General features: G+C 39.2%; 3 protein-coding genes and 1 long non-coding RNA gene across 10 annotated transcripts; all 4 read right to left on the bottom strand.

Moving 5' to 3' along the window:
* Positions 1-815: 815 nt before the first annotated feature.
* Positions 816-7,513, bottom strand: acot19 (acyl-CoA thioesterase 19). 4 transcript variants are annotated; one of them, XM_027020753.3, is made up of 11 exons: positions 7,296-7,513; positions 6,181-6,385; positions 4,126-4,225; positions 3,839-4,029; positions 3,373-3,542; positions 3,170-3,289; positions 2,701-2,783; positions 2,121-2,214; positions 1,921-2,001; positions 1,494-1,635; positions 816-1,207 (listed from the first exon to the last, which is right to left on the bottom strand). In XM_027020753.3, exons 2-11 carry the CDS (start codon positions 6,374-6,376, stop codon positions 1,077-1,079), a joined length of 1,308 nt encoding a protein of 435 aa, XP_026876554.2. In that variant the 5' UTR covers positions 6,377-6,385; positions 7,296-7,513; the 3' UTR covers positions 816-1,076. The 4 variants fall into 4 exon arrangements, with proteins under 4 accessions (XP_026876554.2, XP_026876553.2, XP_081568170.1 ...); XM_027020752.3 differs by having other exon boundaries at positions 6,181-6,763; positions 7,296-7,512; XM_081712044.1 differs by having other exon boundaries at positions 6,181-6,279; positions 7,296-7,510.
* Positions 7,514-8,358: 845 nt separating this feature from the next.
* Positions 8,359-10,788, bottom strand: LOC145657443 (uncharacterized). Its single transcript, XR_014123107.1, has 3 exons — positions 10,571-10,788; positions 10,276-10,386; positions 8,359-8,483 (listed from the first exon to the last, which is right to left on the bottom strand). It is a non-coding gene; the product is annotated as an uncharacterized LOC145657443 (long non-coding RNA).
* A 3,527-nt stretch (positions 10,789-14,315) lies between these two features.
* Positions 14,316-18,513, bottom strand: ubl7a (ubiquitin-like 7a (bone marrow stromal cell-derived)). 2 transcript variants are annotated; one of them, XM_027020755.3, is made up of 10 exons: positions 18,094-18,513; positions 17,361-17,480; positions 17,175-17,257; positions 17,012-17,096; positions 16,406-16,463; positions 16,118-16,251; positions 15,874-15,923; positions 15,607-15,786; positions 14,848-14,958; positions 14,316-14,746 (listed from the first exon to the last, which is right to left on the bottom strand). In XM_027020755.3, the coding sequence occupies exons 1-10, from the start codon at positions 18,275-18,277 to the stop codon at positions 14,609-14,611; spliced, it is 1,143 nt and encodes a 380-aa protein (XP_026876556.1). In that variant the 5' UTR covers positions 18,278-18,513; the 3' UTR covers positions 14,316-14,608. The 2 variants fall into 2 exon arrangements, with proteins under 2 accessions (XP_026876556.1, XP_026876557.1); XM_027020756.3 differs by having other exon boundaries at positions 17,012-17,072.
* Positions 18,514-20,836: 2,323 nt separating this feature from the next.
* Positions 20,837-26,262, bottom strand: LOC113584056 (inhibitory synaptic factor 1). Of its 3 annotated transcripts, none has more exons than XM_035535836.1 (3): positions 24,906-26,262; positions 22,602-22,854; positions 20,837-22,408 (listed from the first exon to the last, which is right to left on the bottom strand). In XM_035535836.1, exons 1-3 carry the CDS (start codon positions 25,050-25,052, stop codon positions 22,236-22,238), a joined length of 573 nt encoding a protein of 190 aa, XP_035391729.1. In that variant the 5' UTR covers positions 25,053-26,262; the 3' UTR covers positions 20,837-22,235. The 3 variants fall into 3 exon arrangements, with proteins under 3 accessions (XP_035391729.1, XP_026876558.2, XP_026876559.2); XM_027020757.3 differs by having other exon boundaries at positions 20,837-22,854; positions 24,906-25,214; positions 25,572-26,258; XM_027020758.3 differs by having other exon boundaries at positions 20,837-22,676; positions 22,764-22,854; positions 24,906-26,254.
* Between the last annotated feature and the right edge of the window lie 210 nt (positions 26,263-26,472).

Below are 26,472 nucleotides of genomic sequence, written 5' to 3'. Positions count from 1 at the left end.
CTGCATCTGTCCTTTGCTTTTGTCTCTTCCAGGTTGATTCTGTTGACTAGTTTTGGATTTCTGAGTGTGGAATTACTGTGCCTGAATAAACTCAGTCTACTCATGAAGCTTTCCGCCTATCCCTTATGTTCATTACACACTATGCACCTTTACAGTCCCTGAGTATACTATAACTTCTTTAGTTACATCATCAGCAAAGATGATGCTTGACACAAACCAGAGAGAGAGAGAGAGAGAAAAAGAGAGAGAGATGGTGAGAGAGAAAACTACGTGCAGTGTTTAATACTGATTTTCAGTATTGACCCCCCAAAAAAAAGCAGTGTGAGTGGCAGTGAATTTTGCTCTTGGATAGGTTTCTATCCAGTGAGGCATTTGTCAACAACTATCAGTACATCTTTTTCCCCTTACACTTTGGCAGTGTAATGTAGTCTACCTGTAAATGATGTAGTGGGCCAGTAAGAGCCACTGTTTTCCTAGCAGTCCACATTTGAGGTGTCGCATTGACCTTGTGACAGCTAAAAGTGAGTCAGACAGGGAGCCACTTGCCCATCTTGAGGCTGTGACTCATAAAACACAGCCATGGTTTAGCAGTGCAGACCCCAAGTGCGGAATTTAACTATGACTGTTTCAAAGGCTGGAATGCAAAAGCCGAAACAGAAAGAAAAGTGACTTTTACCTCTGCACTCTGGGTAATTACAGCATTGCTACTGTAAAGTTCCATTAGAAAAGAAAAACATTTATTTAAAAATTGTGTATTCATCAATCTGCACACTTTTCCATTCTATATTTGCACAAAGTCAAAAACAATCTCTGAATAAAAGTTTTGTTTTGTTTTTTTAATCAACTTCTTGAGATTCTGTTCAAGTTGATACATCAGGGACACACTTGGCCATACTGTTTAGAAAATTGAAAAAATAATTAAAAGATTTTTTTAACAGATTTTTAAAGTGACTGTTTTTAAAGAAAATTAACTTTTTTTCAATCTGATAAACATTTCTGACAAATATTTCATGAGAAATCTAAGCAGAAAATTATATTCCCAGCTGTTTTGAGTCAGTTTCCATGCACATCTGGCCTTAAAGACTGGCCCTGGATACCACAGCGGTGTTACTGTAGAGGTGCTGTTCCAGAAAAGCCAGAGTTTTGTGCCAGGAATCTTCCTGCGCTAGACAGTGAGGCTTGGTCTGTCCACCCCAAAGCACCACCACTGCAACAGAAACAACAAAAGGGTATTGCATGCTCTAGTTTGTTATGAGCTCGGGAGCCAAGTTTAATTTTTACTCTTAATATATGTGCAGTAAATAGGGCAGGGATGATCCCGCTTCAGGACCGCCACAGGGAATGTAGACTGTTTTGTAAGTTCTACACAGACACTTATTAAAATTGGCAAAAATCACAGGAGCTTGGAACTCAGTTGTGTAGCACAGCCTTCACCCCTTTGATAGCACAATAATCTTCCAGGTCTTCAAACACATACTGGGATGGAAGGTTACCTTTTTCTTTTGTCTCTTGCAGGATGAAGTTACTGGCTCGGACGTGAGGGCTGTAGGGAGGCTCAATGAGGTGGCCAGCTCCAGGATAGGAAAGTACAGTCAGCAAATGACTATTCCCAGCTCGCTTCATCATCTTCTTTATCTGGGCATATTAGAGGGAGGTACTGACGCTACGTCTACATTCTCTGTGGTACTGGTGCAATCTGGTACACTACAGCACTACAATGGTGAGCTGTTTGTCTAGTTTAACAGACCAGACAAAGGTTGTCAGCTTATCATGTTCAGCATTGTGGCGCTCCAGAAGTGTAGAGGCATTCTTGCTCAAATGTGAAATGAATTACATAAGACACAAAGACTATTGGATTATGTGGCCAATAGAGTAATCACTAAAATAATGATTAGGAACTGTATTAGCACCTCTACTCACATCCTCTGCAGATTCTTTTGCTGGCCAGTTTTGATCATCCTCACCAACGATCAATAAAACAGGGCATGTGATACATCCCATCTGGTTAAAACAAAGTTTTACATACATGCAAGAGACTTCATAAGCATGTGCAGTTATGCTGAACATCAGAAAATGTATAAAATGATGATCTAATTAATGTGGCAGTCATGAATCCTCACGTCAACTTTCTTTAAAGGGTCTTCTGGTACTGGCAGCAGCAAATCCCGCCAAATGATTCTCTGCTCCTCATCATAGCGGGTGTTCTTCACATTCCTTACAAAAAAAAAAATACAAGAAACATTTGTTGGTGAACTCTCAACTGCAGAAAATAGAAACAAAGAAAATATAGTTAAATATATAAAATCAAAACTGTGTGTGTGCAGATGTGCCAAAAACACTGAAAATAAGCAGATGCAATGTTCTCTAGCTTGTGGTAATTTAGCTTCTTAGGTAAATATTTGAAAGTACATACAAAATATCCAGTGAATGTCTCCTCTGTGAGATGCACTAAGTGGCTGGTTTTATCATGTGTTCTCAAGAAGCTAATGTCTCTCACTTGACTAATTGCTGCATACATCAGTAGTGGCAAACGCCCAACAGCCAGTTGTACTTTGTCAAATGCTAATGGCAGACAGTTGTGCATAATACAACTGTAAGGTAAGTGCACATGATATAACCAGCCACTCAGTGCAATCTGTTCATGCACTGGATACAGGATTCATTAAGACTTAAGGGAAAGTCTGTATTCTGATAGCTCACTTTTTGATTGCATCAAAGACATCAGACAGCGATCCATTGACAGGCATAATATGGCTTCCATTAATACAGATTACACATCTGGGCTGAAAAGGAAAGTGAGGAGGTCAGAAAAGTGGCATATTACATTCCTTTGCTGAAATACACCCTTGTCTTTGCCATAAATATATTTGTCTCCGCTTTGCACTACACAGAAAGACACTCCTAACTTGTAATAAACTTGTGATTGCCTATACCAGATGACCTATGAGCCAGCATTTACAGACACACTGAATCAATCACTTAAGGTCACACACACACACACACACACACACACACACACACACACACACACAACACCAGGTTTAACTATTGAGTCTGTGTATGAGATTATAAGTGCATCCTCAACTATTGCTTCAATAAGATATTTTTAACAAGAGCAAAGGTCCCCAAGGTGTAATAAAGATAAATGTAACAACTTTGGCTGGTCTACCTTTATCACTGAGGAGTACGCTGCCATACCCAGTGTCACAGAAGCACCAAAAGACAAACCCATCATGGCCACTCTTTCAGGACACACCTTCGGGTGCTGCTTCAGCACAGTGAAGGCAGCCTGTCACAGACAAGAGACATCATGTTGCTGCCATGCGTTCTCATTTCTTACTATGCGCAGCTACACTGCCAAAGTGTCAATACCTCAAAATAGTCACTGCCCACATTATATGGCTTGCCATCGGCATTCACAAGGCCAATGTACTCCAAGGTTAATGAGACATAACCTTTGGATGCCAGCAGAGCAGAGCGATACTCCACTAGACCTCCTCCTCCACCCCAGAGGTCCAGGACAGCAGGAAAAGGCCCAGGACCTAAAGAACATCATAAGCTCTAAAGATGCATTACATAGGCTCTGAAACGCCCTGTTTCTGCAAATGAGAAATCATACCCAATACAGTCATTCAATTTTGTTATTATGGCAAGGTATGATCTGGCTACTATGTACATCAACCAGTGAGGCTGCAATGTTCTTCTAAAGTGCTTTGAGGAATTAAGTTAATTAAAAAAATTCTAAATAGACAGTAGTTGAAATAAAATTGGAGACTCCTACCCTAAAAACATAAAGATTATAGACAATTATATCAATCTAATAATCTGTCGCTCATACCTGGTGGGATGAAAAGGGTCCCTTTTAATCCTTTTTCCCTGACATCAACCTTCTGGATTCCAGAGGCCATGTACCATCTCTGTACAACAACAGAGGCCAGAGAAGATTTTTTCTGGAACCCTTCATTTAGATGGCCATCGTACACCGATATGTGCACCTCAATTGGCGTGCAAGTATCAATCTTTCGAAACCTTTCATAAAGCAATTAAAAAACAAAGCTCAAAATGAACAATATAAGGGTTATCAATCTAATGTACAGAATTCCTGAAGAACACATTTATTTGAACCTGAGCCCAGTCCTGCTTCCAGCAATAGGTCTCATGCTCCACAGTAGGCCCGCGGGTTCAACACCACTGTATGATCCACCAAGGCAGGCATCTTCAGAAACTGAGAAATAGCAAATATTATATATTTGTGCTCACTTACTAACATGTAGATAGCAAACATAGGGGAAATTGTATGAACAAGTTAAACATTGTAAGATCCTTTTCACACTAGAGCATTTTTTGTTCAGCATCCAGGACCATTTGCTCTGCGAGTTTGGTAGGCCCCGTCAAGTGTGAAAGCTGTATGGGCTTAGGAATGGTTCCGAAATTTGTTTTCTGGTCCGATTGAAATCCATGGTCTAGAGTTCGGTACGTATGTGGAAGCTATCCACTCCTGGCGTATAGTGTGGGGTTGCATGATTTGTTCATTTTTTGTGATTGCTGTTACTTATTGCATCGAATTAAATATATTCTTTGACTTATATAACTTGCTACAAAAATTGGAACAATAACCAGCTATTTCCTTTAGGTCATCAGTAATATTTCCATTTATGTTTATGTTTAATCTTTGTATTGGTTTAGTCTTAATATAAGAGTTGTCTAGTTGAAAAATATATGTTGAGTTTTTTTCCCTAGTCCTCTAGCCTGTCTGATTTCGACAAAATAGGAAATCTAATTTTCAGAGTCTGAGAGACTTCAAGGGTTTGTTGGGCAAGTGTTTTAATTTTAGTTATTATATTTTCTTCATAACTCCTGTACCTTGCTAAAAACCTCCCATACTTTCTTAGACATCTGCCTACCTCATACTTAAAAAGCTCACAGCTAGTTCCAAATCAGTCCTAGTCTTCAGTCAGTGCTTTAAACCAGTAATTTTTGAGGAAAATCTATAGTTAATCGACCTCTTGAACAGTTTGTGCAGTAAGTTAAGACATTACAGGCACTTCCTCATGTCTCTCTGACCCCGACCTTGTCCACTATCTGACTCACCGAGGTTCTTGATGCTGGTGCTGGGAAGTTGGGGCAGCAGGACAAAACAATCCCTAGCAGGGAGAAATTCCTGTTTCTCTTTGCTTTGGATGAACAGTAAAAAGGTGGGCAGAGAGAGGGGGAAGTCGCCCTCTCCATTACACACACCAAGTGCCTGTCCCTTAGACGCTTCTGTGTGTAACTGAGACGCCCTCAGGCTGAGTCTTTGAATAAACTTTAATTTTTGGGGTTTTTTACCGTTGCCTTTGAGTCAATTCATAGCACAGCAATAGCTGCAATTATTATATTGTTTCTCTAACCTGTCCAGGAAAACTTCCAGCACAAAACTTGGGATTTCGTGATTGAGGATGTCAGGGGAACCACAGGGGGTATCGCGCACAATAGCCTGGAGGCTGTTACTCCATCCGGCTGACAACAAACTATGGAAGGACCTGGGTTCGTGAGCCACCTCAACACCGGGGTCTCACCGTAAAAGGAAATCTCCAGTAGTATAATTAAGTAGAATTCCAAAAAGGAAATCCACGTAGTATAATTAAGCATAATTAAAAAGTATGAAATCATGTTTCATAAACCTGTTAATGGTCTGGGACCATGGGAATAGATTTCTAGGAAATCTATTGTCCAACGATTTAGCTTCCAATATAAGCCTAAACTTTGGTTAAAGTTTTTTGCTAAAAGATTGATAGAGCTTTAACTGCTAATGGTGACATAAAAATATGAACATGATATAATTACTACTCAAACAACCGGAAACCATGTCTATTTGTGACATCCGTGTACGTGAAATTTACGTGTCCATTGGAAGAAGCTGGGACTGATAAAGTGACTTCGACTCTACTGTTCGTCGCTTTATTTCTAGCTGCGGCAATCACAGGCCACACCTTCTCACATATGCTTTGCCTGCGGAGATCAAATTTTCAGCGAAACGCCACTTTCTGCGTTTTAGGCGGTCGCGAGTAGACTAGTTAGGATGGTATTCTTCTGTGTGAAAGCAAGCCAGCGATAATGAGCCCCTCCACCATAAGCCAAAAATCGGTCCTTGGTGCGAACCAACTATTCCCAACAAGTGTGAAAACATGGCATATGTACCGTGTACAACTCCCGAGGCATCACTGACGTAATGGCCAAACGCTTCCCAAAAGTCGTCGTCCTCCGAATGAATCAACGCATGCAGGGTGACTGGAAGCCCTGGAAGCAAATACTGAACGTGGACGTCCAGACCATCATCGAGCATACCACGACGTGGGGCAACAGAAAGCAAGGGGCAAGGTCTCTTATTGTCCATTTTCTAACGCTAAAACAACAACAAAAAAAAAGAAAACAAAACCCCGGTTGTTTAAGCAGGTTGATGAATTGTGAATTTACGTGGCCTGCGGACATGATATTGTGACTAACAGCCCACCAGTATGAAGGTCAGGTTTTATTAAAAGTCCTTATCTAAAAAGGCGGAGTTGGTGTGTAAATCATTGCTGGCCAGTAGGTTAGGCTAGCTAATATATGTACGTCAACTGCTACATTCATGGCCAAGTAGGGAGTCGGAAACTTCCCATTTCCAAGTTGGAAAAATTCATTTGAACGGACACCAATCTAGTAATTCCTTCTCGGGAAGTCGTAGTTTTTCGAGAGCTCCGACTTTTCCTAGATGAGATTCTGTGACGCCACTTCAACATGGCTGTGAAAAGTAAGAACAGCGTGCTTTTAGTCTTTTTCCCCCGTCTTAAGCACTCGTTCAAGTTTCATATATGAAATTCCTAGATATTGGTTGATACGTTGATAATTGAAAGGTTAATTAGTTTTCCACAAGACTATTTTTAACCAAACTCACAAAAAGGGCACACCAGCGTATTGTTTTATGTACAGATACTGTGGTACATAAAATACTATGCTTTTATATATTAATACATTATCCTGGTGAGTTTACTGTTTATTTTTGATGTGTTAAATTGCATAGCACCAAATAAAAAGGGAGGCGACAGAATGCAACACTGAAATTTTAATATATATAGGCTAGCTAAACAAGATTTTCTGATATACAGTTAAGTAAGATGTCATGTGATTAGCTGGGCCAAATAATCCAGTGTACATTGACCTCCTACACTGCTCTCTCATCTTAAACGCGTATCGCATAGAAACTGTCAATGATCTTTTAATGCTAGCTCAGTAGCAAAATAAACGCCATTTTACAGTGAATATTCAATACTTACATCAGACCCCTGAATGTGCGTGATGGCTATAATGTGAGAAGTATGAGGATCCATGTTGGAAAAATCCAGTTGTCGTGAATGCAGAAATAAAGCAAAGTACAATAAACTTGGTAATATGTAACATTATTCAACGCGAAGTAACATGAACTTAACCGTGGGCTAATTTATTTAGATTTAGATACTGTGGTCATGCTTGGAACTGCAGACAACGCTGTGAAATGCTCCGACGTAAACAGTTCATGGAGCTGGTTCTCTCATTACGGAAAAGTGTAATGAGTTTACTCGATGACTCACGCATATCTTATGTGTCTTCTCTGCGCCGAACGTCATGCTGCAGGAACTTCTCTGCTGTTTTATGCGAAACTGGTTTGGTTTTGTTCACCTTTATGGAACGACGTATACTGACATATACACGTTCAGTATGCAAAGCTAAATGAAATGGGCGTATTGAAACACGTAAGAAAATGTAGTCCGTGTTTAAGAAACAACTGATACAAAGAGCCTACTTAGCGCCAGAAGAACGGCTGTTTGTGCTGATACAAAACACTGAATCTTCCATCTATGGCGCTTGTACAAATGAGGAATTCCAGCAAATATGGCATTACTGGGTAATGGATACTTCATCAGTACTGGTGGCGACAATGTTCTGCTTAGGTCCTACCCAACACTATCGATTTAGCCATTTGCTGTTACCATAAATTTAATTCTTTTAAAGTCGTATTTTATATAACCCTATTCTGTCTACTGGTTGTGATCCTGGTTGTTTTCTCGCGGTGTTCAAATTAAGAGGCATCAAGCAGGTCTGGTCCTCTGGTCATTTACTGTGATGACATACAAACATGAGCGCGTCAACTGTGTGTGAGTGTGTGACAGGTTTTCTTCCCTCATGGCACAGGCATATTCCAAGATGACAATGCCAGGATTCATTGGGCTCAAATTGTGAAAGAGTGGTTCAGGGAGCATGAGACATCATTTTCACAAATGGATTTGCCACCACAGAGTCCAAACCTGAACCCCACTGAGAATCTTTGGGATGTGCTGGGGAAGACTTTGCGCAGTGTTCCAAATCTCCCATCATCAATACAAGCTCGTAGGGGAAAAAATTAATGCAACTCTGGACAGATATAAATGTGACATTGCAGAAGCTTGTGGAAACGATGCCACAGCGAATGCGTGCCGTAATCAAACCTAAAGGTGGTCCAACAAAAATATTAGTGTGTGACCTTTTTTTTGGCCAGGCAGTGTAAGTAGCCTAACATAAGTATAACAAATATGATCAAGCGTTAGAAGCAGTGTTAAAATCTTCACAAATAACAAATTACTATTTGACCTAAACATTTAGACAATGGAACATAAATAGAAAATAGAGAAAATACACATTTCATTATTTTAAGCAATGCTTAAAAATATAAAATGACAAATTACAATAAGACTTCAAAATTATTCGCGCTAATATTGTATTAACGCTTTAGTGTTACGACAGCAGCTAGGTTTTATACACGTTACATCGTTTAACTGCACTACGTTTAGCAAATTAACAGTTTTAAAAGAAATGTATAAACACGATAATATCGATAATATGTGATGGATTACAAAAAAAATAAAAAATCAACTAGGTGTGTACGTGACAGACTTGGCTCCCATGGTACACAGGAACAGAGTTAATATGGTTAACTAGATAACGGAAGAAAGGTCGAAGTTACATCGGAGTTTTATAAGCGACGAATTAGTCTATCCCTTCCCAAAACAAAACTCATTAAAAAATAACTGCTCCTAACGTGCCCACAGCCACAAGACGCTGAAGTTTCTTACTTATTCGCAGCTTCCAATTCGTTTGGTTACTTATTCACCGGCTGAACAGACATAGATGAATTAAATGAAGATTTGATCATAAATCTGTTAAGAATTGATTCTGGATCTTATCTAAAGATTGGATTTAAATATAATTTAAATATTTATTTTGTAAAAGATTTATTTTTTCAATGCATTCTGTCATTTCAACTTGCAAATTATTTAGGGTGTATTTGTACGGTAAGAAAAACCTATTTGTTGTCTGGCTCTTGTTGATTTTATACAATAAAACTAAATAAGAACACGATACATCCAGTCATCGTCATAGGTGTAGGTAGGTGTAGGACGTGTCCCCTTCATTAATTTCTGCTTACACTGCTCATATAATGCGTTAGGTTAGGTGGTGTGAGCAGTGTCCTCCCAAAGTTGAAATGAAACCTATGCCACTGGTGGTAGTACATCGGAAGAAAAAATACCAGCTCAGGTTTGAGAGTTTAAATAACTCTTTGTGTAAGGAGAATTTGATTTTAGTAAGGCCCATGGTGATATCATACATTGCAACTGGCAACATAATACATTGTGCAGACAGGTAAAGGAACACAACGGGGAAATTTCACAAGCACACTGAAAGGCTAATTCCCTGTAATGTAAGAAAAACCTGATTTTAGCTGGCCCAAGATCATGCTATACCTCAAATCGAACTGGCAATATGGAACACTGAGCAACACAACACATGGCAAATGAAAAAGCTGAAATTCCAGATCAACTTTAAGGTCTTTAATGACTTTGGGCCAGATAAATAAGGAGTTAACTAATGTGAAGCATTCTCTCCCTGCAAGAAAAAGTTGGTTTTGGCCTTAACTTTAAAGCATCACATAATACACACAGGTAGGAGATACAGATGTAAAATCTGTGCAGTTCATAGCTAATTTCTGTATATTGTGAACATTCCTCCATCCCCTGCCACCCTTTGATGATTCTCTTGATGAGTTGTGTGCATGCTTTTTTGAGTTATTTGAAAAACTGAAGTTTCAAACCTGAATAATACAATTATTGATATCATTGTTTTACACAGTGATATCTGTAATTACGTTTGTTTGATTAAATAATAACTTACAGAAAAATCTTCAACCAAAGCCACTGCGTGGCATGCTCAGTACATTGTGAAAATGCTGTGGTTAGTACTCACTTGCAGAGAAGATATGCTAGACACCTGTAAGGCTTGCTGCAGTGCCTGGTTAAAGAGGTCATTTGTTATAGGAGTTCCTGTCAGCATAAGGGAAACTCCTGAAGAAGCACCCTAACAAGTACATGGAAATTTGAATTAGAATCCTGAAACAAAGGTAAAATAAAGACACACAAACATATAAACTCATAATCAAAAGATTACTATTCTCAGATGTATAAGTAGAATCACAATCAACATTTTTTGGTTATGGTTCTGTTATTTCATTTATATGACACCTTTATTCAAAGGGACTTACAATTAATGTCCACATACAACTTCAGCAATGGAGGGTTAAGGGCCTTGCTCAGGGGCCCAAAAGTGACAACTTGGTAGTGGTTGGGCTTGAACCAGCAATCTTCTAAATACAAGGCAAGTACCTTAACCACTGGACCCCACTGCTCCACGAAGTAGCAGGCCTCAAATCTGAAGAGTCTGCACAAATGGAGGCTGGCTGCCTTTGACTTCCCTGCTGCAGATCAGTTGACTAACTTAACAGCACCAGTACATATTCTTCTCAATTTATATAACGAATGTCTAACCGACTGGAACTCTTCCTCATCATCAGACATGCCCTCAAAGAGAATACCTGCTGCCCTAGTTAATGCCATTTTACTGGTACTGCATTCTGTAGCTGGCAGTGTGCCAAGCCAGCAGAGTGCCATTTCCTTCTGAAATGTGTCCTCCAATTCATAGAGTGACATGCCAGGTAAAAGAGAAATTTAAACAGTCCATTTTAAATGCAGCTCTAGTGTTGTACATAATTCTCTCTCTATAGTATATTATGATGGCATACATCATTTTATCGGTTTTAGATTTTAGGAACAGAGTTAATATGGTTAACTTGATAACAGAAGAAAAGTCAAAGTTACATCTGAGTTTTTTAAGTGATGAATTAGAATTAGGCTATCCCTTCCCAAAAAAAAAATCATTAAAATTTACCTACATAACTGCTCCGAACGTGCCTGCAGACACAAGATGCTGAAGTTTGTTACTTATTCGCAGCTTCCAAGTCATTTAGTTACTTATTCGGTGGATGATCTTGGTTCCGTATTAATAATGAAAGTGTTCACGATGCATTTCTACTGGATGACTCAAATGAAGATGTGATCATAAATCTGTTAGGAATTGATTCTGGTTCTCATCCTGATATTGTGAATGTAAAGATTAGATTTAAATATAATTACAATATTTATTTTGTAAAATATTTACTTTTTCAATTAGTTTTTTCAATGTCATTTCAATATGCAAATTGTTTAGGGTGTATTTGTAATGTAAGGAAAACCTATTTTTTGTCTGGCTTTTGGTGAATTTGAGCATTAAAACTAACTGAGAATATGATACATTCAGTTTTAGTAAAAGATGTAGGTAAGAGGGACATGCCCCCTTTATTAATTTCTGCTCACACTACTCATATAATGTTTTAGGTTGGGTGGTGTAAGAAGCATTTGATTTTTGGAAGACCCTTGGTGATATCAAACATCAGCTCAGTGGTTAAGGTACTTGACTTGTAATTGGAAGGTTCCTGGTTCAAACCCCGCCACTACCAAGTTGCCACTGTTGAGCCCCTGAGCAAGGCCCTTAACCCTTAATTGCTCAAGTTGTACTCAGTCATTAATTGTTAAGTTGCTTTGGATAAAGGTGTCAGATAAGTGGCAACATAACACATCCCTGTAAGAAAAAGTTTGTTTTAGCCTGGCCTAAGATCATTTTACACCTCAAGTTGTGCACATTGAGCAATGTTGCACACAGGTATCAGTATTCAAAGGGGAAATTTCAGAAGCATACTGATGGACTAATTCATGTTGGGCCAGACAAATAGCACATCCATCTGTGATAAAGTCAGAGAGCTACCCCATCACTGTGTCACCTGCTGGACATTAGTGATACATGATACAATATGAAGTGAACCGAAAAAGTAGACTTATTGAGATGCTCTTTCCAAAATAGTGAAAGGTGGAGCAGCTCCAACCCCTGTACAGGTCAGAAGGGCCCGTGACCATACAAGGGTAGGGGGAGCTAAGAAAACACATGTGGAGAGACAAGGACAGAGTTCAGTTAATAAATGTTGATATTTACTGGTAAATGTATTGATGTAATTGCCATTGAAATGTGCACAGGATTAACTTTGACACATTGCATTATATTGAGATTGGTTTTATTGTTCTTCTGTAGAGTCACCTGCCTGAAATGTTGGTTTATCTCAGGGTAGGGCTTCCTGTTTTTAAGGGGGTGTAGAACAGAAGATGGACGTTGGTGTCATGGAAGCTTCACTCATTTGAGTGTCTGCTAACTGAGCATTGTCTAATTCTCTTTTACCCTGGTACTGAGGCCTAGTCTAGTGTTAATTAATAGTTCAATATTCAATTAATGTTCAAGGACAATTAGAGTCCTACTGAACTGCTGTTTACTTTTAAAACCATTTATTTCCCTTTTTCTTTATTTTCACAATTTTTAGTAATAAATTGAGCATGCTAAACTTATCTGGAGTTGTCCTGTACTCTTGGAGTGGTGAACCCCATACTCCATCCTTGATGCAACACCACGTATAAATCCTGGAATTCCCGCTGATCATACATAATAAGGAGAAGAGTTCTAACCCTGTAAGAAAAACTTGATTTTAGCCTGGCCCATTTATATCTCATCTTGCCATTGTGCTGTATTTTTAGTGTGCCATGTTGCCAGTTTGATTTGAGGTATAACATGATCTTGGGCCAGGCTAAAATCAAGTTTTTCTTACAATGTATTAGACCTTCATTACAGGGAATTAGGCTTTCAGTGTGCCTGTGAAACTTCCCCTTTGTATTCCTGTACCTGTCTGCACAATGTGTTATGTTGCCAGTTGTGATGTATGATATCACCATGGGCCTTTCTAAAATCAAGTTCTCCTCACACAAAGAGACTTGCTCCCTATTGAAAATATCCTATATCTGGCCTGTGGTTATTTAAACTCTCAAATGTGATCTGGTATTTCTTCTTTCTGTAAATTTAGGTACTATTACCAGCAGTATAGGTTTCATTTAAACTTTGGGAGGACTCTGCTTACACCACCAAACTTAACACATTATATGAGCAGTGTAAGCAGAAATTAATGATTGGCACAAATCCCCACCAAAAAACCTACACCTATGACTGAATGTATCATGTTCTCAGTTAGTTTTATTGTATAAAATCACCAAGAGCCAGACACAATTTTTTTTTTTAATTGTTTTTTCTAATGCAGTCTAAACAATTTTCAAATTGAAATGACATTATACACTTGGAATGAATTGAAATAATAAGTATTTTACAAAATAAATATTTTTAATTATATTTAAATCTGATCTTAACATATTCTTAACTTTTTTTTTCTTCATTTAATTCATGTCTGTAAAACAAAGTGCGCAGCAAGAATGCGTCGTGAACACTCCCTTTATGAATACGTACCCAGCATCGGCGACCGAATTAGAAGCTGCGAATAAGCAACCAAAGGAATTAGAAGCTGCGAATAAGTAACAAACTTCAGCGTCGTAATAGACACAGGCAGGAGATACAGATCCCTGTAAAATCAGGGAAATATTGAAACGAATTGCTTTGGTGCTTTAATGAAATCTATAACAATAACCAATGGTATGCGCGCAAGCTAGTTTGTTATTGCAAACTGCGGTTCTTTCTGAAGTGATTTTGCTTAGACCTACATGATTCAGTTTTTTGCTCTGTAAATTATGTAACAGTTGATTAGGGGCTTCTGATGAAAAAAGTAACCTCCCATGGAGCTGATGTAGTAAATAAACTGGGAACAGCTAATTAGGAACGACACAGACTACCTGATTTACACTGACTTACGGTTTCTTTGATCTAACCCTCCCACCTTGGACGAAACCAAAAACCATTTGTGCTGTCAGGAAAATAAATGTCATAGCACTATGCTTAACATATAGCAACAGTCTTTGTGCATGCAATGCAATTGGTCCCAAGAGCAGTAGACAACCAGTGTCAGATGCTAAGGTATTTCATAGGCAGGATTACTGACTGGTCACACAAGTTATTTAATACAAATATTAACATGAGTGGATCATTTGACATAATTCTGTTCACATAATAAATGTCAATAAAATAAATAAAACATTGGTATGTGAGGGAGAAGGTGCAAACAGCTTGTATTTTACAGACAGAATAAGTCACCATGAAATGTAACTATACAAACATTGTACAGCAGTGCTCCAGCTCTTCATTATCGTAAAATGTGATTTCAAGTAAAACCATCAGCTACGTCAGGGATTGTTTCCTAGTGATTTCAAGTGTGGACTGGAAGGACCTATGGAGCTCCTCCTGCAAAAATGAGCTCCAGGGCAGCTTGTATGTCTCCCCCAGTGGCCTGTAGGGCTCGCAGGATTAGCTCTTCATCCTGAATGCCCATGTCATGCAGCTGCTGGATTTGGAATTGCCACTGACTCTGAAAACACACATCCGTTGGCTTCTTACAGACAAATCTTCAACCAAAGCCACTGTGTGGCATGCTCAGTACATTGGAAAAAGGCTGTGGTTAGTACTCACTTGCAGAGAAGATATGCTAGACACCTGTAAGGCTTGCTGCAGTGCCTGGTTAAAGAGGTCATTTGTTATAGGAGTTCCTGTCGGCATAGGGGAAACTCCTGAAGAAGCACCCTAACAAGTACATGGAAATTTGAATTAGAATCCTGAAACAAAGGTAAAATAAAGACACACAAACATATAAACTCATAATCTGGCTTTCAATATTTAACTAAATGAGTTACAGAAGTCACTGGATGCAACAATAGGTGTTTTGATTGTGGATCCACAATCTCACAGTATTATAATGGTTTATAAATTAAAAAATGCAGACTATCAGCCATCATTTCAAAATATGTATCCCATGAATCATTAAGAAATAATAGCACATTCTGTATCTATTTAACTCCAGTTTGGGTTACCTGCAAGACAGAATGAACATTTCTAAAGTTTTTATTTAACACTGATTAATATTTTAAATGAATGTGACAATCGACTCTATAAGATGCCTGCTCAGAGCATCATTACATATCTAAAGGGCTGGATTACACAGCCAAAATAAACCATTTTTTATTCCCTGAAAACAGTGCTTCCATTATAATTTAACATTAAACAAAATAGAGATTAGCGTTACATTGTACTTTAGTGTTGTTGCAAGATCATAAACAGCACCATAGATTGTGTTTCGATTACATCTGAAACTGTGATATCCGAGTCCTTAGCTTGTTTGTGTTATACGAGTACAATCTACAAAGGCTACAAGTGTGTTAGAACTGTGTGTACCTGGTTGCCTACGGTGGGTGCAACAGCAGTGTTGTCTGGAGTGCTGGCTAGGGCCAGAGCAGTGGCAAGCTCAGTCTGAGTGATGGGTCTGGGCCCCACTGCTCCACTATACCCCAAAGTAGCAGGCCTCAAACCCGAAGAGCCTGCAGAACTGGAGGACGCCAGCCCATGACTTCCCTCCTGCAGATCAGACGAGTTAACTCAGTAGAAATGGCACAGCACCAGTACATGTCCTTCTCAATTTATATAACGAATGTGATGTCTAACCGACTGGAACTCTTCCTCATCATCAGACATGCCTTCAAAGAGAATACCTCCTGCAGGTGAAAAAAAGGATCTCTTTAATGACTTCTTTTTAGTATACTGGTATCAGCATACTAAGCCTGCTAAACACAATAATGCTGCAAAATTACTCTAAAATCTAAAACTAATAAAATTATGTACACCATTATTATATACTATATATAGAATTATGTACAACACTAGAGCTGCATTTAAATTCCTGTTTTACCTGGCATGTCACTGTATGAATTGGAGGACACATTTCGGGAGGAACTGGCACTCTGCTGGCTGGGCACACTGCCAGCTACAGAATGCAGCACCAGAATAATGGCATTAACTAGGGCTGGGTGAGAGTTAATCAACCTAGTGGAAAAACACAGAGGTGGGGAAATTCATCTAAATTAAACTTATTATGAGCATTTTAAACTGCTCTGTATTTCATCTAAACAGAGATAGGGGACATAATGTGACCATACAGAATCTGTAAAATCCTGAGTAACGTGGTAGTTTTTCTCACATGTCAAGCATGCTGGGATCTGTGAATTGCACAAAGAGATCCTTGTCTTGAAGGACACCTAAAGGACAGTATTCACATTTAAACCAAGAGCCAAGTTACTAAATGTCTCACAGCACTAGGACCATAACACAAATATGTTATAACACAAATATCACGTTGAACACACAAAGTTAGGATGTGTTAGGGTACTTTTAGGAAATTCTTTTGGCAAAACTGCACAATACACCGAGTTGCCATTTTATTAGGTGCATCTATGTGATAGCTGAACCTATAGACTACCAATCCTCTTTCAGTTAAGGTACCTAGTTGTTAACCAACTGATGGTAACTTGTCTTGTTCTCTGTACAGTTAATCCATGTTTCCAGTGTTCTCCGAAAAACCTGTGTTTTGTTTGTAATGTCTGGATATTTTGTGTGTGCATATATATCAGTTATATCAATATCTGCCAGATGTACTCTGTAACAACTCACAGTTGATATAAAACATCTGGCAGCCTATTGGCAACAACTAAAGAGAATTGACATCTAATAAAGTTTAAAATTAATCAGTGTACACTACTAATGAAACATGCTTTCTCAAATGTGTAAATATATATAAGTAACTTGCCTAGGGCCATTGGATCACTACTCAGACCAGGTGTTGCCACAATGATCTGATCCAAAGACTCCTTGTTGTTCAGCATTTTAAAAACCTAAGTTAAAACACAGGAGTTTATTTCCTTAGAGTGAATGTTTCCTTAGATCCTGAGTTGCAGTAAAGTTAACCCTACCGAGTCTCTGTAGGCTGTGCTGTTGTGAAGAGCTGCCTGAAGGACACGGAATTCTCTCAAAGCTGTTACCATGTCGACAGGCTCTGAAGCAATACATTAGAGATTTTTCCATCAGTGATTAATTGTGCAGCTACTTGTGACTGTTTTTTCCACCTTTAATGTAGCTCTTGGTCAGCAGAAGCCTACCAGGCTGGATCTCAGGTTCTGGCCATGACTTCCTCAGGATGTGTATAGTAGATCCTGACTGGATCCCATAAGAGTCTAAGGTGAGCTCATCCCTCAGTTTTCTGCCACAGTACACCAGCTCTGTAATGTATAATAGTCTTAGGCCTTTACCCACACACCACCCACACTATAGGCTATTGTCAATCTCTTACCATGCACAGTTTACACTTGCCAGCTTTCATCTCTGTATCAGTGGCTGGTTTCTGAACACAAGACTATCTGGGATATTTTGGGTGGCAGGGCACAGTCAACCCAGCTGACATTTGTAAAACTCCAGCAACACTGCTGTGCCCTATACAGACATACCCTATACAGTCATACATGATACAATGCCACTATCATGAAAGCATTCATTATGTAAATGGTCATCCACCCAAATGATATCCCCAGCAGTAGTCTTGTGGTCAGAAACTGACTGCTGATCAATGGGGCAGAATGTCTCAGTTAGGCTGAGAAAGTCTGCATGGAAGCTGTTGGGAGTCTGCAATTGTGAACATGTCAGATCCATCTATGTGATATGTGTAGCTTTAATGAAGTGAATCCAGTGATTTGCTGGTGGGTTTTTGTTTGTTTGGTTTTTTTTTGTGTTTTTTTGACAGAGGTATATGAGTCTATTTCATGGTGGAAATATAAGCCAGCTAACAGGACAGTTCTGTCAAAGCATTGGTTAAAACGCATTGCAGCCATAACCCACCTATAAGCTCTGGATCCGGAATCACATCTGGTAACTGCACTGAAACAAGTTGCTTGAGAGTCGCAACCCGATACTCTCCAGGAAAAACGTCGCCAAGTTCTGTCTCTGGAAACTGAAGCACTGACTTTGGAAGGAAAGGTTGGTCCATTAGCTTCAACGACAAACGCCACTCCGAAACAGCCATTTCTGACAACAATGGCCTAATCAGTGACCGGTATTCCACGCCAGGATAAACATTCGCTTTTGCATAGATAACTGTCTTATCTTAGAGGCTCTGGAACTGCTTTCTGAAGTGAATAAGGAGAGAAGGTCGCATAACGCGTTTAAGACAAACAATAAAACGTAAGCAGTCATTCATAATGATGCTTAAAAGATGCAGCTAGCATTCTACTCATCTCGTTCAGTAAGCAAGTTCCATACTCAAATTCCATCTGTTTTCATTTTAGCGGAAAGACGTAAGCGGTACATGTTACGGTGCGTATGGGAATTGTAGTTTAATTCTTAGGCTACTGTAAGCATAGCCTGCTGTCGTAGAAACAGAAATACGCGTTATTCTTATTTATAAGTACAATGCATTTATTAGCAAACAGAAAGAATCTAAGATACGAATATGCTTAGATAGATAGATAGATAGATAGATAGATAGATAGATAGATAGATAGATAGATAGATAGATAGATAGATAGATAGATAGATAGATAGATAGATAGATAGATAGATAGATAGATAGACAGACAGACAGACAGACAGACAGACAGACAGACAGACAGATAGATAGATAGATAGATAGATAGATAGATGCTGAGCTAGGAAATTCACACAAAATAATCTAACATTGAATCTGATATTTTAAAACACTAGACTGAACAATGAATAATTAATTAAGTAGTGTGCACTTAAGCAACTTGGGTGAAAACAGTAGACAGAGAATAGCATCATTTAAAAATATAATAAGATGGGCAGTGAGTTATATTTTGGTTATTGATTTGTGGATAATGTCTGACAGATTGTGTCCCATATATCGGCTGTGGTCACTGTAGCATGCCGGAAAGAGTCAAGTAGCCAGGGGCTTGCAGTAGAAAAGCTTCATCCAGCGCCATGTAGAATGAGGTTGTTGCTAAAGGTACTCTCAGATATGACAACATGGAAGCAGCAGGAAGAATTTTTACAATTTCCACCAGTTCTGTTACCATTCTATAATGTTCTCTAAATAAATAAAGCATTAGTCTGTTTTTATCCGTTTAACAGAATATTTCCTAAATACTCTTTGTAGATTTACAGGGATTATGTATTAAAATGTTTTTGACAGTTTTATAAAATATTGTATGAAGTTAGAAGGGTCCTCTTCATTCTCAGCTATATTCATTCCTTACTGCTAGTTGGAATATTATGTCACACAGACCTGTATTGCTGCTGTCACGCTGTTATTCGCAATGACAGATGGTTGCTTGGCTGGATATGCTGTTCAGTGAGTGCCAGCTGCCATGGTGCACACTAGTGGACCAGGGACAACAGAGCCCTGAGGAATCAGGGCACACTAGTGGAGAAGGGACGACAGTGCCCTGAGGAGTCAGGGCACACTAGCCATGGTAGAAAGAGGTAACAGCCCACACGTTTCTCACTCTGAAAAGAGGGACATGTAGTTCAGCCAAACTTAACGAAGCACTGGCCGCACTCTGAACAATATGGCTGCAGAACCGCTCAAGGCAACACAAGGAGAGTGTCCATGACTGAGGGACTACCCTAGAATCTCACCACTAACAGCAGTGTCAACAACAACACTTTGCATGGTTTGGTAGTACTAGCAGTACTATATAATACAATAGTATCATAGTATAATTTCCCCACATGTCTGCATATTGATTTATAATCATATTAATGCAATTCAAAAAATATCTGGTGTCCATGTGTAGAAATGTAGTATGTTCAGAGTGAGAACTGGTCATTAAGCATGTCTGATTTTTAAAATAATTTTTATTTGTATCTGTAAATTTTTAAACTGCCAGCTACTCAGGATTGGGAAGTATCTCAAAGACCCCATATAGGAGAATTCTGTCTTGGATGACATATGGTTAAATTGAGCTTGGAGGCTAAAGTATTTTAAAATTCCTGGTGCAAGTGTTAGAACAAAGTATTAAGCAAGGCAACATAACTGAGACACACTGTTGATTGAGAGAGAGAGAGAGTGTGTGTGTGTGTGTGTGTGTGTGTGTGTGTGTGTGTGTGTGTGTGTGTGTGTGTGTGTGTGTGTGTGTGTGTGTGTGTGTGTGTGTTTGTGTGTGTGTGTGTGTGTGTGTGTGTGTGTGTGTGTATTTGTGTGTATTTGTGTGTGTGTGTGTGTGTGTGTGTGTGTGTGTGTGTGTGTGTGTGTGTGTGTGTGTGTGCACCAGTGCTGACTCAGCTGGCCTGTATTTGAGATGCAGCACACAGTGTGCTGTCTGATTAACAGAGTGGCTACAGAATAGATGCTCTAATTTGATTAATTAAAGACCTCATCTGCAGTGGACTGATGAGAATGGGAGATTAAGCACCCTGAAGAAGTTAGAAAGTACATTAGCCTAAGAGGAATTATAGAACAAGTGGCTGAGCATTAGGTATGCAAGTAGAGACAGAGAAAGTGAGAAAGCAAGAATAAGCATATTAAAGCTTCTATCCTAATCTATCTTAATCTGCATGCAGAACATTAGGTGAAGAGCAGGATCTATACAGTTTTTTTAAATAAAAAGTGTTAGCAGTACATAAATATATCAATACAAAATCTTTATCAGTGTATTGAATTCATTCTGATCAGTGTACATACAGTATTTCAGTCAAAAGTCAACAGTGTAACCTTTTGGGCAATCTTGGGCAAAAGTAAACATTTTAAATAATTCACAAAATTGATGATCCCAAATCTCAAATCTCAACTTTTTTGTGTATTTAGTGTTTGTTAAGCAGAGTATTACCACATTTCCACATGTAATACCACATGTAAAAATCTTAACACATTATAAGATGCTTTCAGAGCAATTGAAATGGTTACATTTTGATTCTACAATATTGCACGATACTTTTCTTTCTTATGTGTGCTTGAGATAAAGTATCATAACTGGGAAATAAAAAAAATAAAAAATACTGGGAGAAGTCAGCTCATGGCCTTGAGAGAAATTCTGAAGTCAGCTACCTTTATTTCTGACCTGAAACAATAACAAGGCTAACCTCTCTGATACCGTGGAGGATAAGCTGTCACTCTTCATTTCAATTTTTGTCTTTCCATTGTCACATCTGTTGTTAAAATAGGGTCTTATTTTTATGGACCACCAAGTCAGATATTCTGAAATAAATGTCATCATACCTAGACATTGTGTGGAATTGATTGTGTGGAATTGATATTGCCTTTGTCATCCTTTGCAGTGAAACCTTACCTATGTCTTTTTCTGTTAATGCATTTTTTATTAACTTAAAATCATCTTCTTATAAATTGGCATGCTTGTAATATATAAGAACAATATTGCTAATGATTCCTGGGTAAGAAAAAAATGTTTTGAAAATAAATCGATTTGTATACATTTGATACTTAATTTTAAGAAGCTTGTGTATAGACGGATTCAGAACAGCTGACTGCAACATGTGTTGTTTATGGTTATTTATTTTAGGGAGGTTCACTTCCCACTTAGTTTGTCTGTGCTGAACCTTTGTCAGTGACATCGAAACTAGTTTAGATTTTACATAATATCATTAAATGGAGCCAGCAGCCTCCGTCTAGCGGTAATGGCATCCACATGGCTTTTTTGTTTATGTTGTGCTTTCTGCGGTGCTCTTTTGTTGCACATGTTATTTATTTTGATTGTATGCCATGCCTCACACAGGTGGTGCGTGTTGAGCTTTATTCGCCATGTTGCCTGTGTATTGTTATGTTATAAGCCTGTTGTGTGTGCATGATCGATTGCTGGTCACTGATGTTACACTGGGTTTCTTTGTTTGTGGTTCATACATGCTTATGTTCAGTTTCATTTCATTAAACTCTTTAGTAATTTCATTACACTTCAATTCAACACAAGTTGCACTGGGAATGTGCTCACTTCAGTCTTAAAAATGGATATATGGATATATGGATATTAACATTTTATGGATAAATATGCTTCTCTCAGTTCAAAGTAGTTTCATATCAGTGGGGTGTTTACAACTAGTTTAGTGCTTGTGGTCACTTGATGCTCGTTGCCTAGGACTGCAGGGAAACAGAGTTTGTGTGCTCTTATCTGAAACTGTCTGAGTGCTGCTGTTCCGCAGTGCTGCTCTGCTTGAGCTTGGATCCAGATGCCATTTCCGGGCAGACCTGGGTGTCAGTGGTCGCGAGGGGGAGGACAAAAAAACAGAGTCACTGGATGAGAATCTGGAGGATCCCCTGTCACCATTTTCTTCATCAAGTTCATCATCATCACAGCATAGCGCATGATACAGAGTCTTATCACTGCAGTGCATTTTTCCACTATGAAAGAGCCAGGAAGCTTTGGGGCTGTACAGGACACCTGTAGGTCCATTAAGGGCAGGTAGATCTCCACAGCTCCACTGGCAGAGGCCTGATTCTTGTTTCTCGGCAGCGTCTACAAGAGGATTATGCAGTAAGTGGTCAATGTCATGGTTTTTACAAAAAGCCTCTACTCTAAAAAATTCCATAAGTGCTCTCTCACTGCTGCAAGCCAGGGTCATTTTGTGCTCCTCTGTATCCTCTCTTGTGTCCAGATCAATGTCAGCTGTCAGTTTGTCAATTTGTGCCACTACCTGTAAAAAGAAAATAAATTAAGAAAAAAAAGTAAGAGACTTCAAATATAGTTATATAATAACTGAAGTTTGGAAGAAAGACCATACTTGAAACTTCCTCCTAATTAATGACCTATATAAATTCTCAACTTCAACTCTGAATCTGAACTTTGTGATTAGATTTTTCCCCACTGGTGACATCCTTGACTTCTTCATGCTTCTTCATGACCCTCATTGACCCTCCTTGAGTTCCCCTTTAACCTGCTCTCCTTTCATCTCTTCCTATTAGTTATTAATATGTGTGCTCTTTTGCATGTTGCTGATTTTGCATGATTCAAAACTGATCAGTGAACTTTCAAAACTACAAAGTATTCAAATTACAAATAAAAACCCACAATTTCTCTACCTTCTCCCACTTATTTTGTGTATATGTAACTTATAGATATTTCTTCCCTTTGCCAGAAACAAAAACAACATCTTAACAAAGTGCTCATGCTTACAAAAGGAAGGACTTTTATGTGCAAGGCAGTCTCAAGGCTCGATCAACAGACACAAAATGAGGAGGAACAAATTCACACAGGCATTGATGGAGACCTTACACTTGTCTTTAACCATTCAGAACCAAGCACATATACAGCTGTATGCCATTCAGAAATGATCATAAAGTGAAGAGGATGCAGTTTTAAAATTCTGGCTTTGCACAACTGCTTTTAAAGATTAACAAAACTTAAAAATATTGAAACAATACTCTTATTGGTTTAGTCTTATTGTTCTTATCCTGCACTTGATCCTCACTGATGTTATTTTGGCACCAAACAGAGTCAATTATGACTTATGAGATGATGTGTAGGTGATGAAATATAAAATTACTGATATGTAATCTAGTTGGGGAGTAAGGGAGATTATGGGTAGATAATTAGACAATATTTACATACATAGACAAGCTCAGATTTGGCTTTCAAGGTCTGGTAGGAAGCAACTAAAGTTAAGGGATAGACTCAGAATTTCTTTCCCAAACACCTGGGGAGTTTAATAAAATTGCAGGTCTGAATCATGAAGGACTCACTGAAGTAGGATGTATTATTGTAACTGTGGAGTCTGTCAGGTTTCCGTGTAGCTGTGACTGTGGATCATAATTTTGAATATCAGAGTGAACTTTCCCTTATTGGGTTGTACACAGCCCTCTGGTGTCAGTATGTCCATGTTTAACGCATTCCTGATAGTCACCCTCTAATGCCTAGAAATGGTAGCGTGTCAGAATGATACTGAGTCTGACATGTTCTGCAGTACTGGTTGAACAAGTCTGGGAGAGCAGCGAACTGACACTTGCTCAGAAAAAAGAAAAACTGGAGACCTGAGCTGCAACTACAGTTATTTCAACAGCTGACATCAATGCAGCAACAAAGGTGTTCATAGACACCTCAAGTGCTACAGTTATGTTTGAGAGGTGAGAGAGAAAAATTTGAGCAGAACCTATAACTTTAAAAAAGAATCAGTGAAAACCAGCAACAGTACCACTGGTCAAACATGACAGATAATCTCAGGCTGAACTGCTGGAGATTTTAGTTATGGCTGATCTTTAGAACTACTGATAAATTATAGAGGAGCAAAGCCTGGGAGGAACTGAATGCACAGGTTATTACAGTGCCATACAGAAGCCAGCGAAAAGCACAAAACATCCATATAGAGGAAGAGATTATTTCCCATCAGACAATGCTAAATGTAGCAACACAGTACTGGTTATCTGACTTGAGAAAATGAAACCAGAAATGTGTGTCTGACAAATAAGGAGAAGGAGTCTGATTTTCTGTTGCGCTGCTACAAGGCATCTGAGTGTTTTCTTAGGTATGGTTAAGTCTCACAGCTGACAGTTTGTTTGTGCTTAAGCTCCACTATATGTGCAAGGGTGTCAGTGTGAAGGGGCCTGTCAGCTATGTTGTTTTATTGATGTGCAGTGTGTGCAATTGTGTTGGGGAATTTGTATTTCATTCTCTCTCTCTCTCTCTCTCTCTCTCTCTCTCTCTCTCTCTCTCTCTCTCTCTCTTTCTGTGTGTGTGTGTGTTTTAGACTACCTCTCTGAGCTCTCTAGCTACATCCTTCAGCTCAGTGAGAACTTCTTCTAGTTGTTCCATCACCATCCTTATGTGATCGCGGATGCGCTCCCTGCGATCCGGACTCTCGGTCAGGGCCAGGGCTTCTAGCAGCGAGCTGTGGAACATCCTTCACATGGGCACAGCAGCAGACAGAATGGCAGGGGGTCCTGGGCTTCATGGCAGAAGCCCGCCGAATGTATGGTGCTTATTCCGGGGAGAGACATGGTTGCTGTCCACATATCAGACACACTCCGGCGACTATGAGATACCTCCCACAGCTTTACATGCCTGTCACAGTTTCAGATAGTTTTCATTTCAATCAAGAACATCTGTCACGTTAAAAGTTAAACTTGAAAAGGGACTGATGGATTTGAAGAATTGAATAATATAATTCACAGGAATTAGTAGCAGACTAATATATGCTCCTCAACATCATGCAGGTGCCCACTGTTTTAGATTGTATATGTCCGTTGAGATATATCATTTAAAATAGATTTAAAAAGAGATTAGCACAATTGAAAAACAGCTTTGTTCTGGCAAGCTTGTCTGGGGTAGAATGCTGCTATTTTAGGAGTTCAGATTGTTCTGCAGATCAGTGTCAAAAGAAACAATAGATTCAGCATCTTACATAGTATTTGTACTCACAGATCTGTACGGGTGACTATAATTTATGCATGCAGAAGTTGCAAACCCCATCTCGGTGCAGAAATGCAGTGAATTATCCAGTCATGCTTTTCCAAGTAGGCTGAGACAGGGAGAGAATACTACATCAAGAATCCAGGAGAGGGAGGAAGTGAGGCTCCAGCATGACACTTAGGAGGAAGAGCAAAGAGGCTCACTATAAGGTATCACAGTTCCTGAAACCATCATCCTGAAGGAGCAAGCAAAAAAAAGAGAGAACAAGAGAAGAGCTGGACCGTCCACTTTCGTTAAACCCCGCTTTAGTAGCTATCCTCTGCAGCCTTTCAAAGTTGTGGCAGTGGTCCAGGTTTTCCATTAGCCAAGTCATCCAAGACTAAGCTTCATTGCCCATGTGTGTCCATAAGAGGCTGCTGTGAGGTGCTGTGCTGTTTGCTGTGCACCGTCTGTGCTCTTGTGCTGTGCGGTGCATCTCTCATCTCTAGCAACTTGAACTCAAACACCTCTATCCAGGAAGGCAGACTGTAGTTGGCTTATTCTATCTCCCTGCCTCTCGCTCTCTCTGACTCTTGCTCACCTCCTGGTCTCTCATCTCCCCCCTCCCACACCCTTGCACATTCGTTTCCTATCTTTACCCCTCTAACATGGTTTTTCTCAGCAGCATTATCATTTTTGATAGTCACTTCCTTACACAAACTCTTTGTGTGTCTGTCTGCCTCTCTCTCTCTCTCTCTCTCTCTCTCTCTCATTCTATCACGCACACACACAACCCCCTTCTTCGTCCCACTCTTTTATACAACTTGCCACCTCAATTGGTGAGCAAATTAATTCAATTCAATGTTGCATTGCAGGGAGAAAGGCATGAATGCACTGGTGCTGCAGCAGTAGAAGCAGGGCAGATTATCCC

The sequence above is a fragment of the Electrophorus electricus genome, chromosome 4 (assembly GCF_041902795.1).
Source record: "Electrophorus electricus isolate QZ-2024a chromosome 4, ASM4190279v1, whole genome shotgun sequence".
NCBI lineage: Eukaryota > Metazoa > Chordata > Actinopteri > Gymnotiformes > Gymnotidae > Electrophorus > Electrophorus electricus.
This window is presented reverse-complemented; position numbering and strand designations above follow the sequence as displayed.